This window comes from Electrona antarctica (genome assembly GCF_951216825.1).
Source record: "Electrona antarctica genome assembly, chromosome: 9".
Classification (NCBI taxonomy): Eukaryota; Metazoa; Chordata; class Actinopteri; order Myctophiformes; family Myctophidae; genus Electrona; species Electrona antarctica.
This window is the reverse complement of record NC_136790.1, coordinates 14,613,660-14,629,856: the sequence shown is the minus strand read 5'-3', so window position 1 is coordinate 14,629,856 and position 16,197 is coordinate 14,613,660. Positions and strand designations below refer to the sequence as shown.

Below are 16,197 nucleotides of genomic sequence, written 5' to 3'. Positions count from 1 at the left end.
GTGTGCAATGGAACAAGACAAGTACACACTACTTATGGCCCTATAACACAGCACTGATCCATTTCGTTGTTGGCAGGTGCTCCCATGCAGGGATATATATCAATGTATTTCCTTTTTGTGCCTATTTTGCCATTGCAAAATAAACCCATAGCCTATACTATGCAGTATCAGTATGCACATTATTGGTACATCAACATTTGGGCATGAGCCTGCACACATATAACCTTTGGACCAAGAATTTGCAAATGTTTGTGAAGCTAGTAAAGCAGCCTGCCCTTTACAGGATAACATCATTAATTATCGAATTACTGTCATACTTCAAATAAGTACAATAATTAACACACATGTCCTCCAAGTCGAAGCCACTATTTCCCAAATAATAATTTAAAAACAATAGGTTGGTTCACTTATTTGTTATCACAACATAACATTACAATACAACAACAAAGGGAGCTACAATGTATAGGCCTTAATATCCTATTTACACATAACTTTGTCAGAGTGCTCAGTGTAAAATATTATAGGCCTACAACATCTACATAAATATTTCTAGGTTACAATGAATTGCAAAACCTTACCCAGTGCCAGTCCGTTGAAAATTGCCACAATACAGAATACTAAGTGTTTCATTGTTCCTCTTGTCAATGATCAATGTGGGAGAAAAAACCCCAAAAAAAGCGTTCCTCTGACGTTTCGTTTTACAAAATAGTCCCAATATGTCGGCTAACGAGAAGGCATAATGACACAGGACAGAGACAGAGTTTACCTAACCAAAACTACAGTGGGAGGCGTGAAAAGCCACGGTGTTGTAGTAAGCTATCATCTAGTGTTTAGCTAATAAGGCACAAATAAAACACAGACCAGCCACAAACGAACATTGATCAAACAGAGGGCCATATTCCGGAAAACCCAACACCAATCAATACGTGCATTAATCATTAATGAAGGAGAAAAATCACGAAATGTGTCTTACATTTTACATTATTTCTCCCCGCATACACTATATTCCTTCTGATAACAACATTATGGCACCACAAGTCTACAAGTTGTTGTTTTGTTCATTGCAGGATAGAAGACGAGCGGCTGTCAATAGAATAAAAAGCATGCAATACTTGTTGTAAAGGCTAGAGGTCAGTATAATGTCTCGTTTATCATATAGAACGGACTCTGTTCTGCATATAATAGTATCTGTTGGTCGGCATGCGAGTACATGGTTGAATTGATTGAAAACCATATTAACCGTTTGCAGAAAAAAGCACAAGAAACTACAGTTCAATTAGGTCTACTAAGAGGGTTTATAACCCAAGAAAAAAGCTTCCATTAGGGCCCTTAATATCAATTCAGTTCATCTGAATCTGATATCATATTCAATGAATCTGAACTGTTCAGGTTTTAGCACATGCATGGTGATAGCACATGCTGACATGCTGTGGATAGCTTCACATTGAGATGAACTGCAGTAGTCAAGTCATGTACCGAATTAACTGACCAATTTATGACCTACAATAAACAACTTCATGTAAAAGAAATTACAAGATTACTCATATCGGTTTGTATCAAGTTTTTCAAGAAATCGCACTGTAACGTAAATATGAAAATAACTGCAATGAGGATGTGAATATAGTTAAAACTTTAAATGCGCAGTTTAAATACTTTTATTTTGAAGGAATTACACCTACTTCCTGTACTGAGTGACTTTAATAGTTGTGCAATCAAAAGTCTTCTGCTGTTTTACAGAAAGTGAAACCGTCCGCACTTTTCTCCTGGTTTAACAGCTATCATGGTTTAACAGGCCAGGACATCATTGGTCTTCGAGGTAAGGGATGACGTCCTACGCTGCAATGCAAGTTCGATCAGCCAAATCTTTAAAAAAAAATAAAGAAAATCATGTCTGGTAAATAGATCGAGCTATTGCAATATGGGAATGTCCTATAAGTTCAAAGGTAATTTCACACATTCATGTGTTTAACGTCGGATGTTTATTGTTGTCAGTAGCCTACTATAGACAATTAAGTCTATTAAGGCAATTTAACTTTTAATCCCCGTTATCATCTTCCATCGAGGAAAGACGAAGGAATAACGACTTCTTCCGTTTCTTGCACATCCACTTTCTTGTAGTCTACGTTTGTACATAAACAACAAGGCAGTAAATAAGGCTAGTAGTGCACATTGCTTGGCGAACAATTATTAACAATAATCCATTCAGACTTCTCCCTACTTCCAAGTTTCCCAGCGTCTCTAAAAAATCTCTGCTACTTCCTCCTAGGACAGTATAGGAGCGGACCATGACGTCAGCTGTTAAAATGACAGAGGGGACAGTCACCGTGGAGTCGTGTACATCGCCGCTGTTTTACAGAGAAGCCGTGCCGGCCACGGGGGGTGCTGTTAGGCTGTCAGTTCTGCTCCTGCACGGCATCCGCTTCTCATCAGAGAACTGGCTCAGGACTGGTACCATGGAGACCCTGGCCACAGCAGGATGCCGGGCTGTAGCTGTTGACCTGCCAGGTCACTGTATATGTCTCTTTTCCGTTTTTACCTCTATGATGAATTCCTGTTCTGTTCTTTGACTATATAGAAGTGTCTATTTGTACGTCTCTAAATGTTTTGATGAATTGAACAAGGTGGACCCTCTTGTAAACAAGTGTAATGCTTAATTGGGTCGTCCACTCACAGTTAACAGTCTTTGTATTGAGTTTGTGCTTGAAATGTACTGTAATTCTGCAAACTGTTAATAAATATTTCAATCAATCAATCAATCAATTCAGGTAGGTATGGTACGGGTAGGTAGACGTGAGCGTGCGTGCGTGTGTGTGTGTGTGTGTGTGTGTGTGTGTGTGTGTGTACTCTACAGTTAAATACTCAAGGATTTACAAAGGGGCCTGCAAGTGGTGTTTGCTAAATCGCTCAGACAGAAAAGGTTTGGACTTTTCAAATAAGATTTCAAACTTTTATTTTATTGTAACAATGGCTTCTATTTCAGCATACTATCAAAGTTGCCAGGAAGAGAAAGCAAGGCTGTGGAATCCCCAGATTGATTGTCATTTTCAGTTCAGGCTTCTGAGCTGTCCACCAATAACAAGTAGTAGATGGGAACTGTTCCATCTGAAACTGAGCATGATTAGTGAGGACCAATTCTGAAGGTTGAAAATGGGCATGCTTCTACAGCAGGGGTGCCCACACTTTTTTGACTCGAGAATACTTTTAAACTGACAAGCTCAACAAGATCTACCCACCCCATAAAATATTATCCCATTGCTACCTGAGGCGTTAGTTATACGACAAACACACTTAGAATGGGAAATAGAAGAGCAAAATGGAATTGGTAGGTTTTTTTATACATATTATATAATGTTTGTCTGCAACGTTCTGGAAAACAATGTATTGCTTTGTGGGTTTGAGCTGACAGGTCCTTTTTATGTCAATCAATCAAGTCACCTTAATTCAAATGGCAGATGCCAAAAGCCTGTGATCTACTGGTAGATCACGATCTACCTTTTGGGCACCCCTGTTCTACAGTATGTAGGTGCAATGTCTTCGGACAGGCCATTCGCACACGTATTCTAATAGAGTCAGAAACCCCCCTTCTGGGGGGTACCGGGCTGGCTGCCCGGTAGCGTGCTTCACTAATCAAACTCCCAAACCTTCTGTGATCGAATCCGAATAAAGTCTAGATATCGACCGCGACGGAGGGGTGTCGTCTCTAGGGAACTTGAGCCACGAGAGACACCATGAGTTGCCGTGTCGAACGTTGCAAATTTCACTAGAGCCGACTCAGCCTTGTCCAAGTTGCAACAGTTGCACTGTTCTTTTTTTCTTTTTTTTTTACCGCATTCTGCCTGTAAATGCCATCTCTCCTTTATCTGCCGTGTCTCTTGTTCTTTAGGTCTTGGCCAGTCTAAGTCAGCAGAAGCCCCTGCAGCAGTGGGGGAGCTGGCTCCAGGTGGCTTCCTAAAAGAGCTGTGTGAGGGTTTGAGCTTGGGCCCGGTGGTGCTGGTCAGTCCCTCGCTCAGTGGCATGTACTCCCTTCCTTTCCTCTTCCAGCACCAGGCCCTGGTACGGGCCTACGTCCCTATAGCTCCCATATGCACTGACAAGTTCACCGCAGAGCAATACCAAAGTGTGAAGGTACGTATAAAGAATATTGCTGCGGAAAACCTACAGTATCTCCACTAGGGGTGTCAAAAAAGCGATTCCTGTTATGAACGATTCAAAATCGATTCATAGTTTCCAAAAATCGATTTGTTACAGTTACAGGAGTTTTCACTACATGGTGTTTGTGATATGAAATGTAAGCTTACCCTAATCACAGTAAACATGTCTTCAGTCATTTTCAAGTTACTGTAGTATAGTCACTTCAGTTGGCTGGAGTAGATTGTGATGAAATCCTATGTATTGAATCATCGAGAATCATTTTGAATAGAGAATCATTTTGAATCTGAAAAAAAAAATGCTTTTGAATAAATAAATAAAACGTTTTTGGATTGAGAATCGATTTTGAATCGAATCGTGACCCTAAGAATCGGAATCGAATCGAATCGTGGGACACCCAAAGATTCACAGCCATAATCTCCACGTTCTAACTTTTTTGCCATGTAAACGCTTCTGACGAGAGGTAAAGAGTGTGTACGTGTTCCAATGATACTAGAGTGTGTGTAGTGAGAGTGTGTGGGGGGCGGGGGGCAAACTCCCACTTTTAAAGTGAACGCATATGCTGGCCCCTGGAACTGGGGTTCATGCTAACAGCTAGCGGTAGAGATAAGAGTTAATGTTCCATCGTCCATTCCATGCGTGTCTGTTCAGGTCCCAGCTTTGATCGTGTATGGTGACCAGGACACCCAGCTCGGAGAGCTGTCACTCAGCAACCTGAGGAATCTGGCCAATCACAGCGTGGTGGTGATGAAGGGGGCGGGACACCCGTGTTACCTAGACGACCCGGACACTTGGCATAAGGCTCTCACAGACTTCCTGAACACGTTGTGAACGCATGCTGTATGTACTGTATCATTTCATACAGTAGTTCACTTCACCCCTTACAGTGATTCCTCATTTTGGTGTATATCTAGTGCTCCCAAAACGTCTGCGACCCGCAAATTGTAAGAATGTCAGAATTGAGGCGTTCAATTTAGTTTGACTCGGCCACAGATAAATATTGCACAACGCCTCACACGGTCGGCAAGGCGTTGTGAGCTTGTAGATCAGCCTGCCACTTTCTTTCTTTCTTACTTTTATGGGCAGCGGTGGCCGAACGGTTTGCGGAGCGGTCTTGTTATCGGAAGGTCGCCAGTTCGAATCCCCGGACCGGCACGTTAAAATTACCACCACTGAAGTGCCCTTGAGCAAGGCATTGAACCCCTATCATGAAATGTTCTATGAGCAGGGTCTGGCTGTAAACAAGCATCTCGAGCTTAGTCCATTCACCCTGGGTAAACAAATAACTTTGCTTTGCTTTGCTTTACATAATATTTGACAATTTGGTATAAATAAGGTCTTAAAAGTCCTTAAATTGTAACTTGTGAGAAATGTGCAGATACCATGTATGTACACTATATAATGTATGTTGGTTTGTTTACTGTTGATTGAGAAAACAATGTTGCACATTAATGTATACATTAGAGATAAGCAGATTAGAACATGTGAAACAAGTGGGGAAAACAAAACACCACACATTGAAATGAAGTGAAAAATATGAACATTATTTAATAACTGATTCTCTGTAATAAACAATTTGAAAATATTTTACAAGGAGTCACAGACACAATATTTTACAAATTTTGCTCTCTTCTTTTTTTCTTTTTTCTTTTAGCTTCATCTGTACAAAAGAATGGAGCGACACGGACCAATGCCCAGCAAGAAGGAGCGAAATCTTACACAACCGCGCACACACACACACAAACATTCATACTCCCACACACTAGAAATAAACAAAAAAATAAATGAAACAACTGACTTCAGATCTCAAGCAGTACTGTAATCCTTTTTTTTCCTTTTTTTTTTAACTAACTTAAAATTTGACAGATTTTTACTCATTTTTTGTTTGTTTGTTGTTTTTTTATTTTTTTATTTACCACACATTTTGTCAAACATGGTCACATAGCACCGGACTACAGATTACAGAATCACATACACACGTCTTTCCCACAGACGCACCTACGTGGACGCAGCGAGGACAGGGAGGGGCCGGGCCGGGGACAGGAGGCTCCTCCCTCTCATCATCAACAAGCTGCTCCATTTTAGCTTTTCTTTTTTTTTCTTTTATTTCCCGCCCCACTATTTTTTGGCAAAAGTAAATTTCTGAAACCACAGAAAACAGAACTGTGTCCCTCCTCAGTTACAATCTGGTGGTCCCTTCCTGGGACCCCCCCACACACACACACACACACACTCACACACATCAGTAGGATTCTCTCTGAGTCCTGTGCTTTCTCTATGGAAACGCACACCCCTGAGCTCATCTCTGACCTGCCACTGGGTTAAGTCAAATCCTTGGCTAGTTGGCTTACTTCTGCCGAGGTGTCCATGTCGCAATGTGACACCTTGTGAGCTTGTAGAGCTGCTATCTTCGCTATTACTGATATGTGTTGCAAAGTGTAAGTTTGAATGTTTTTGGAAAATGTCTACATTTCAATACAGCAATGAATTGATATTAAAAAGAAAACTCACGGAGCAGCTTTGATGTGCAAGTAGTTGAGTAAAATTTGATAATGAGTATCTATACTCAAGTACCAGGGTTGAGTACTTGGTCCTCCACCGGTCAAACCTCTCCCAGCTGGCTGTTAATTAACGCGTGTTTGTTTACTTGTGTATGCATCATGTGTTTGTGTCGGTGTGCTACATTTATAGTCACGTCATGTGACTGTGAGTGTCTTGTGTACCGAGCCGGGATAAGAGAAGCAGTCACAGGGGGTGCGTTTCCACAGGCAACATGTAGCATTCATTTCTAGACAGTGTTAAAAGAGACAGGATTAATGGCACAGGACAGAGACAAACAAATACCAGAATACAATGCAACAGAACAGCATCAAGGGGTAAATGGCCGGCCCATTCGTGAACACGCGCGGAAGCCAAATGGAAATACTAGGTCTTATCATTTTTTTCACTTGTGTGAATAACTCACTTTTATGTTTCTAATCTGTCAGATTTGTTTGAAGCTGTTGCCGCACTTATTTACCAGTATGTTTGTCTTTATCAGATATAGAATCTAAGACTGTACAGAATGTGGTTAGTTATTATTATAAGGTTAGGATCGTTGTGACGTCTTGCCCGGGTGAGAGTGGGGTGGGCAGAAAATCAGGGCCAGAGGATTCTTTTCAATCTTTCGAGGCTTATTGTAATTTATGCTTTGACACTGGACTCTTTTGTCAAGTTTGTCAAGTTTACATGTCGAGCAACAAAGTATGAACAAGTCTTTGATGCCCCACAGCCGGTGTCATGCATTCAACAGGCATAAAACACCAGCTGCCCATTTCAAGATACCAACATACTAATGTATAGCTCACTATACTCCAAAACACCAAAAGTCCAGGGGAGTATTTAATTTGGAGGTGTCTTTGTGTGTGTGTATGTGTGTGTGCGTGCGTGCGTGTGTGCATGCGTGCATGCGAGACAGAGGGAGGGGATGTTTTATTTGTGTGGATGTGTGTGTGTGTCTGTGTGTGTGTGTGTGTGTACACACCGTGTACAACAGGGAAAATACTCAGAGCTTCATACTGTATAACACTAAGGCATTTAAAGAGGCTTTTTGTACGGTAGCTATGTTGCCTTTAAAACGGAAACACACTGACACACCAAACATTCTTTCTGACACCTCTGTGAGTCAAGGGAGACACGATTTGCGCTATCATTACAGATGTCGAGCTGTATTTTTTTCTTTTTTCGTGAAATCAACTGTATAACACTTTGCACGTTGTGATATGTGAAACCAAAACAAATTGGCTACGCTACCATGACTGTCATCCTTCATACACTTCATACTCCACTCGTTTTAAAAGACATTCCCTTTGAGGGCAAAGAACACAAACAAACACACGTCCATACACAAACACAAACACACACAAAGTTCAGGCTGAAACGCAACTATATATAAACTGGTCTATGGCCCGTTGGGTTGCTTTATACTATTGGACATGTACCATAGCTCTATACATGGCTTAGTAAAGGAACGGTACAGTATCTCTATATGAGAAAGCAGTCATGTAGCTCTGTGGTTAAGAGAAGCTAAAGCCAACAGGATGGCTCCATTATACAAAACAAAATAAATCCTTTTTACCGCCCAAAGTGTATCTTATCGCATGGCTGCAATATAAAGGTACTATACGGTAGCTCTACTGTCATCACATCAGCCAATGCTTTCCCAAACAAAGTGCATCAAGGCACTACGAAAACAGAGAGTGGCTCCTAAACATGGGAGTCTAAAATGGCATCTCGCCTCATACTGACCAAAATTACATGTACAGTAACCTAACCGTCACAGATTACAAACCAAACTGCAATGTGTTTCACCATATTTAGTGGCCTCTGCTGCACTTTTGTTGCGTCGAAAACGTTGAATATAAGCCCCTATCCCCCAGCAGCGAATGATCTGAAGTTAGAACAGCGTCAGTCAAAGGTAATACAAGCTTTTTAAAGAGTGTGCGGGAAAAAACCCCACCTTGAAACTACTACGGGATGAGACAATCATGAAGGCAGAACTACCGGAAAGAAGCACATACAAATAGTGTTTTTGTTTTGTTTTTTTCTGGGAAGGGGGGACATTAGTAGAGGTTAGATTAGACTGGATTAGATTGCACTTCTAATCTAAAGGTTACTGGGAGCAGCTTCATGAAGGCTTGGCAGAGGTTGAGCTTTTGTTTATCAGAGAGCACAAGAGAGGATTTACAGAAGTCCAAAAAGCAGAGGTCATGATGGTTCGTCGATCATAAGACAGAATACTACAAATCACAGATAGTACTCAAGTCTGAAAATGGATTCATGTTCTACACCAATTATTTCAAGGTACCATCCTAACATGTACACATTGAACCAAATGGACCCGTACAATGGGTACACACTCAAGAGTTATACAGACCTGCAAGGGTTTGTTCGGAAACCCCTCGAGGAACCCCTGATCGAGGATCCTTGGACCCTACTTTGAGAGCCACTGTAATCTACAGCATCCTCGCAAAGTTCACCATCATTCACAAGCCTGTGGCCAAGTGGTACGCAGTAAAACCCTGTGTTTTCATTTAACTACTGGAGTAAAGAAAGAGGTCATTTTTAGACACTCAGTTAAACGAAAACTCAGGATCCTGCCGTGTCTTTATCGTACATACATAACAGATATATCTACCGGCGAGATAACTCCAACCTAAAAGGAGAATCTTAGTCGTTATTTAAACTAAAGCTGTACAAGTCTCTCTGTCTCTTCCTAGTTTATCCTAATTCTGAACCAGAAGCCTTTTTTCTCCTCTTACTAATTTGGCTATAAAAATAAGACCACGTGAAAGTCTATCTCATTTTGGCAAGAAGTAGATATAGTGCATAAATAAAGTTGTGACTTTTTTTTAAGTTAACGCCTAACATTTCTTTTTTCCCCTGTTTCAAATTATAACCTAAATATACTGTATGTTTTGAATACTCGCCACTTCAGCAGTATATAGTTGACATTTTGTGTATATATATATATATATATATTTCTTTTTTCCTCCCCCCCCCCCCCTCTCCATTGTAATTCTTTTATGGTCACAAATGACTGGATGGTCCGACGTAGCCCCTCATGAGAGGCAAATGAGTGAGCGGTGAAGGACGCCATACCTCGCCATCTGTCTACACAAACAAGGGGTGCGAAGGCGGACAGACAACTCTGAGTCCATCCACTCTGTGACAAGGATATCAGGCCTGTCCTATTTCTTCTCCTCCTGCTCCTCCTCCTGATGGAGGTGAAGGTGTATATGGGAGGTGCGGGAGGGAGGAGGTGTGTTCCGTTTTCTTTTTTCCCTTTCTAAGACGTTTGCCTCCGATGATTTCGGGGGCAGCCGGGCGCCACACTCCCGCTCTTCTTTTTAAGATGAAGACAAAACCGGACTGAGGAACGCAAGTGTCCCCCCGCTTGGTTGTCACTATAAGCAACAATGACTGAAGCTATAGCTGGGTATAGCGCGGTATACTCTGGGCTTCCGAACCTCGTTTGTTGACGACGGGAAGTCCCATTATTACCTATGACTACAGCAGGCGAAGGGCATAGGGGCACGGGGGCGATGGGAGTTTGGGGGGGACGGGACGTAGGAATTTAAAGCAAGAGAGAGAGAGTATGAGGGCTGACCACCGGGTAGAGCAGAGCCAGCTGGACGGCCAGTAAGATGTAAGGGGAGGGGCGGAAGGAGTGGCCTCGCCCACAGTCTGACGTGTTCTCCTGCAGAGGGAAGAAAGGACACGAGCATGAAAATCTACCGCGGCGGTGCCGGCGGTGCCCAACCGGCTCTGGGCCAGGATGGGTGTTCACGGCCCACCCATCCGACCACATAATGACACAGATTGTTATGTAGTCAGTAGTAGGGGGTGGTCAATCAAGTGATCGTGTTCCGGCCTGGACCAACGGAACTAACTTAGTATACTTTAAAACCCATTTAGGCCTGACGTCGAAATTTAAGAAGTTTTCTGAAATACCTATGTTGCTGTATCAGTGGTGCTCAATATTTCATGTCAAGGACCCCAAAAAGAATATGTAATTGGCCACCGACCCCCATCTGAAAATATGTTGTTCCAGTGACCCCACAGAAGCAAAGATTTGAGTTAAAAACACGCTCTGTAACAATATATATTCAAAGATTTCAGGCACATTTTTACGATTTTTCAAAAATAGCAGATGTACAAGCTCGTAGCGCGCCACTCGGTGGCGTGCTATGACCTTGTAGATCTGCTATTTTTCAATAGCTAAAATATAGCATAATGCTTAGTTAAAACACCAAAAGGGGTTCCCGCCCAGAATGGGTTGAGTTGTTTTTTAACATTAATGTTATAATGAGCCCAGTGTCCATGACATCATGGACACTGCTAAAATCACTTCAAGGGAAAAGGCTCGCTCAACTCAGGCAGTCTTTTAAAGGTTAAGGCGTGTGCTGGGTGCAGATTCAAAGAGAACATATAGAAAGAGAATAAAATCCGCACTCTCAGTCGTAACTGAGTGTGCTGCTAAACTGCTAAAATCAAAAATACGTAAAACCACAGACGTATTACACACATAAAGACCCCAGGAAAGTGTTCTAAAGCCACCGACCGCCACCCACTACAAATGTAACCAAATGGACCCATGGTGTACCGATCATGCATTGACCCTCTCGTCGTCCAAGTTACAATAACTGACGCCACTGGCACACACACACACACACACACACACACACACACACACACACACACTAGGGCATTAAGCAACTAGTCGACTAGTTTACTAGTCGACTAGTAAATCCACTAGTCGACCTTGTTGGTACTAGTTGACTAGTTGATAAGAAAAAATAAATAAAAAAAAGTTTATTTTTTAATTTTTTCCCCGATTTTGTAGGCCTCAAGATCAGGTAGATTATAGTTATAGTCACCATGTACACAGTTTTTCAATGTACAAATATTTATTTCCCAAAAAAAAGAAAAAAAAAAAGTTTATTTTAATTAATTTATTTAATTTTTGAGTGGTGTAAACCACTCCTACAACTGGCTTTTGTGTGCAGAAAAAAATGAGCATGGTTGCTATGTTCAAAATAATTTCTGACGTAATTAAATCACACCCGGGTGAACTGGATGACCGTAGCAACCGTGGTCATTTTCTCTGCACAAAAAAAGCCAGTTGTGAAATCACATCCAGGTGTGATTTCATTACGTCAGATCAGAGCTGATCAGGCTATATAATACCTTACCTTATATAATAATAATGATTTCATTACGTCAGACATTACGTCAGACCACAGCTGATCATGCTATATAAAACCTTACACCACTCAGTTCACACGGGTGTGATTTTTTTACATAATAGGTAGTTAAACAACTAGTCGACTAGTAAACTAGGCAACTAGTCAACTAGTAAAAATGACTAGAAGTGAATGCCCTAACACACACACACACACATACACACACACACACACACACACACACACACACACACACACACACACACACGGCCATGCAAACACACACGAATACAACATGTTGACATAATGTGTGCATGGATGTGCATGTTTGTGCAAACGCATGCAACATGTTGATGTAGTGATTGATTACCTGTTTCTGTACATACACGTGGAAAAAAAAAGGTAATACACAGTAAGTGAAGCAATACATGTTTTTAAATCCATATCTATGATATCATGATAGTAGCATCTTATTATGATAGTAGCGTCCGTATTTTGGTCAATGGTTCCTATCCAAACCCAGTGATTACAATGGGATGGAACTACTTGTCAGTGTTTCCGGACGGTTAAATGTACATGATGCTACATGTGACCAAATTACATTTGTGCTATTTTGGAATTCCAAATGGTCCAATATTATTTCTAAATTAGAAGCCTTATTTCCAGAATAACCCTAACGCAAAATTGGGGCTAGCAGCAAGATGGATATTTACAATTAACATAATCATCGGTGAATAATTCAGGCTACTATCAGGTACATACATATCATATGTCAGTGTGATGTGGACGTGTCATACATATCATGTATGTCAGTGTGATGTGGACGCGTCATACATATCATGTATGTCAGGTTGGTGTGGACAGGTCATACATATCATGTATGTCAGTGTGATGTGGACGCGTCATACATATCATGTATGTCAGTGTGATGTGGACAGGTCATACATATCATGTATGTCAGTGTGATGTGGACGCGTCATACATATCATGTATGTCAGTGTGATGTGGACGCGTCATACATATCATGTATGTCAGTGTGATGTGGACAGGTCATACATATCATGTATGTCAGTGTGATGTGGACGCGTCATACATATCATGTATGTCAGGTTGGTGTGGACAGGTCATACATATCATGTATGTCAGGTTGGTGTGGACAGGTCATACATATCATGTATGTCAGTGTGATGTGGACACGTCATACATATCATGTATGTCAGTGTGATGTGGACAGGTCATACATATCATGTATGTCAGTGTGATGTGGACGCGTCATACATATCATGTATGTCAGGTTGATGTGGACGCGTCATACATATCATGTATGTCAGGTTGATGTGGACGCGTCATACATATCATGTATGTCAGGTTGGTGTGGACACGTCATACATATCATGTATGTCAGTGTGATGTGGACGCGTCATACATATCATGTATGTCAGTGTGATGTGGACAGGTCATACATATCATGTATGTCAGTGTGATGTGGACGCGTCATACATATCATGTATGTCAGGTTGGTGTGGACAGGTCATACATATCATGTATGTCAGGTTGGTGTGGACAGGTCATACATATCATGTATGTCAGTGTGATGTGGACGCGTCATACATATCATGTATGTCAGTGTGATGTGGACAGGTCATACATATCATGTATGTCAGTGTGATGTGGACGCGTCATACATATCATGTATGTCAGGTTGATGTGGACGCGTCATACATATCATGTATGTCAGTGTGATGTGGACGCGTCATAGACATATCATGTATGTCAGTGTGATGTGGACGCGTCATAGACATATCATGTATGTCAGTGTGATGTGGACGCATCATAGACATATCATGTATGTCAGTGTGATGTGGACAGGTCATACATATCATGTTGTCAGTGTGATGTGGACGGCGGACGCGTCATACATATCATGTATGTCAGGTTGGTGTGGACAGGTCATAGATATCATGTATGTCAGTGTGATGTGGACGCGTCATACATATCATGTATGTCAGGTTGATGTGGACAGGTCATATATCTTGCATGTCAGTGTGATGCATGCTAGTGTGATGTGAAGTCTTACATATCGACTGGTATCAAAGCACATGGAGGGCCCTTTTCGATACCGAGCCGAAGCCAGTGTTTCACAGGGATTGACATTCTTGTCTGGAAACGATGCAATTAAGGAACGTCACTGTCAGTCACAAAGAATATTTTAGTTAATTGTGCTACCCCTTCCTCCTCCCCAATTTAGTTGTCTGATTTGTGCAAACGCATGCAACATGTTGATGTAGTGATTGATTACCTGTTTCTGTACATACACGTGGCATTGCGGGTCAGGCCTGATTTCGATTTGAGATTTAAAACCGAAAGTCCCATAGCCTTATACTGCAGGGCAGAATCGTAGAAGCAGTAGAAGGCTATGGACCAGCGCTAGGGGCCATTGGTGTTAATGCGGTTAAAGAGTTTACAATAGATCTTTTAAAAACACACCGATGGCCCACTCCAGCTCACAGTTAGGAGCGTATAGGAGCCATAATTCTACATCGGAAAATTACAATAACCTTGAATGGAATTTGATGAAAAAAGTTGGCGCTGAGCCGCGGACAAAGACAGGAGGACAATATAGAGATGGAAATCGGCGATTAAGAGACTTTCTGGTTCCGCCAGCTGGCGAGGCATGTGTTTAGAAAGAAGGATACACTCTACTTCCTCCTGGGAGAGCTTCTCTATCTCGCAGGTGTTGCAAGGCAACTTCTCCGCCACCACGAACAGCAGGTTGGTGTTGTTTATCCTCTTGGCATGGAACAGCCTGCAGAGAGAGAGAGAGAGAGAGAGAGAGAGAGAGAGAGAGAGAGAGAGAGAGAGAGAGAGAGAGGAGAGAAAGAGAGACAGAGGGAGGAGAGGGACAGGGAGAGGGGGAAAGAGAGCAGGAGGGAGAGAAAGTGTGAGAGAAGAGAGAGTGAGGGAGAGAAAGAGAGGGAGAGAGAGACACAGAGACAGAGACAGAGACAGAGAGAGAGATAGAGACAGAGAGACAGAGAGACAGAGGGAGGGAGGGAGAAAGAGAGAGGGAGGGAGAGAGAGGTAGGAAGAGAGAGGGAGGGAGAGACGAGACAAGACAAGACACAAGATAAAGAGATTGGATAGAGTGACAGAAAAAGAGAGAAATGAAAAGAGAGGGAGAGGGAAAGGGAGATAAAGAGAGAGGACTGTCATCAACTCCTTCCCCCACACCACTCCCTTCATTAGCTAATGGATCAGCTAGCATGGTGACAGCGCTGATATGACCATTCCATTAACTCTGATGATATGGTTTAATCAGCGCTAATGTTTATTAGCGCTGACACCATGATAAATCCAGCCTGCAAAACGGCGCTGCACTGCTTTCGCTGCTATATTTGTTTATAGGGGGTCCCCAGCCTTTTGATTGAGTTTGCAAATCGGCACGATTATGCAATGGTGCTAAAAAGCCTTATTTACGTGTTTATTGTGTATTTATTGTGGTCCTATTCAATTAATAGAACGCTAGTAGCGTCACAATCATTTTAACCATTTTATTAAAAGACAATAGCAGATCTAAAGCTCACAGCGCATCACTGCCTGCCACGCTGCGAGCTTGTATATCTGCTATTTTTGAATTTATTTTTAAGAAATATCGAAAATCTTTAAAACATAATATATCTTCTCTTCCCTTATACACAAAACCTTTTCAGATGGGGGTCTGCGGCTATAATTACATGTCCTTGACACACGGAAAAAGGTTCGAGAACCACTGCTGTACAGTACAGTATACGATGCGAGTGTGTGGGTGCGGCTGCGCGCGGTGCAGTGTGCCATATGTGCCAGCAGCGTTCCACACACCTGGAGCAGTTGCCACAGTCTTGCAGCATGTTGTAGGAGCTGCTCGTGTTGGTGAAGTAGAACTGTGTCTGAGTCATCACACAGCTCCTCTCTCTGCCGTCCACTCCCTCGGCCTCCACGTTGTCTGTTGCAGTGACACACGGTGCACACGTGCAATCTTATTAACACATGCGGTCGCTGTCGGGCACAAACCTCTTACCGTATCTCCACATTCCATACTACACAAAAAGCACTCGTGCCGCGCTTCGAGCTTGTGGATCTGCTGTTTTTTAATTACGAGTTATGAGGAATTCTGAGGTTTCCACCCGACAGAGACGATATTATGTTCACTTATTATAAACTCCCTCCTCCCCTTTATGAAAACAAAAACAAAACACAGACCATACAAAAAACAGAAACATACAAACATGGAAAAGGACACACAAATAAAAGGGAAAAGATGAAAATTAAGGAAAAATAAGGGTAA

General features: G+C 42.1%; 3 protein-coding genes across 5 annotated transcripts in view; 1 reads left to right on the top strand and 2 right to left on the bottom strand.

Annotated features, from left to right (window-relative positions):
* mst1 (macrophage stimulating 1) overlaps nt 1–1,100 on the bottom strand; it is a 28,686-nt gene extending 27,586 nt beyond the window's left edge. The window contains exon 1 of one of the 2 annotated variants that reach the window (XM_079510069.1): nt 974–1,100. Coding sequence is in view for 1 of the 2 variants with exons in the window: in XM_079510068.1 (XP_079366194.1) it covers nt 579–630 (52 nt within the window). In the remaining variant the exon portion in view is untranslated. Of the gene's footprint in view, nt 1–578; nt 901–973 lie in introns of those variants that run through there. The other variant, XM_079510068.1, reaches the window with a different exon arrangement.
* On the top strand, nt 3–5,895 carry abhd14b (abhydrolase domain containing 14B). Of its 2 annotated transcripts, XM_079510086.1 has the most exons (6): nt 3–21; nt 1,738–1,816; nt 2,267–2,505; nt 3,884–4,125; nt 4,801–4,989; nt 5,804–5,895. In XM_079510086.1, the coding sequence occupies exons 3-5, from the start codon at nt 2,286–2,288 to the stop codon at nt 4,978–4,980; spliced, it is 642 nt and encodes a 213-aa protein (XP_079366212.1). In that variant the 5' UTR covers nt 3–21; nt 1,738–1,816; nt 2,267–2,285; the 3' UTR covers nt 4,981–4,989; nt 5,804–5,895. The 2 variants fall into 2 exon arrangements, with proteins under 2 accessions (XP_079366212.1, XP_079366213.1); XM_079510087.1 differs by lacking the exons at nt 3–21; nt 1,738–1,816 and adding an exon at nt 1,923–1,943.
* cacna2d2a (calcium channel, voltage-dependent, alpha 2/delta subunit 2a) overlaps nt 5,673–16,197 on the bottom strand; it is a gene marked incomplete at its 5' end in the record, with an annotated part of 334,563 nt that continues 324,038 nt past the window's right edge. Inside the window, 4 exons of the mRNA XM_079510575.1 lie at nt 5,673–10,387; nt 13,951–14,033; nt 14,570–14,679; nt 15,732–15,855. Of these exons, the coding sequence (XP_079366701.1) occupies nt 10,265–10,387; nt 13,951–14,033; nt 14,570–14,679; nt 15,732–15,855 (440 nt within the window). The 3' untranslated portion in view covers nt 5,673–10,264. The remainder of the gene's footprint in view (nt 10,388–13,950; nt 14,034–14,569; nt 14,680–15,731; nt 15,856–16,197) is intronic.

Coding starts and splice junctions, on each gene's coding strand:
- abhd14b (XM_079510086.1), top strand. CDS start 2,286: ATGACGTCAGCTGTTAAAATGACAGAGGGGACAGTCACCGTGGAGTCG. Junction 2,506..3,883: donor TGTAGCTGTTGACCTGCCAG/GTCACTGTATAT, acceptor CTTGTTCTTTAG/GTCTTGGCCAGTCTAAGTCA. Junction 4,126..4,800: donor AGCAATACCAAAGTGTGAAG/GTACGTATAAAG, acceptor GTGTCTGTTCAG/GTCCCAGCTTTGATCGTGTA.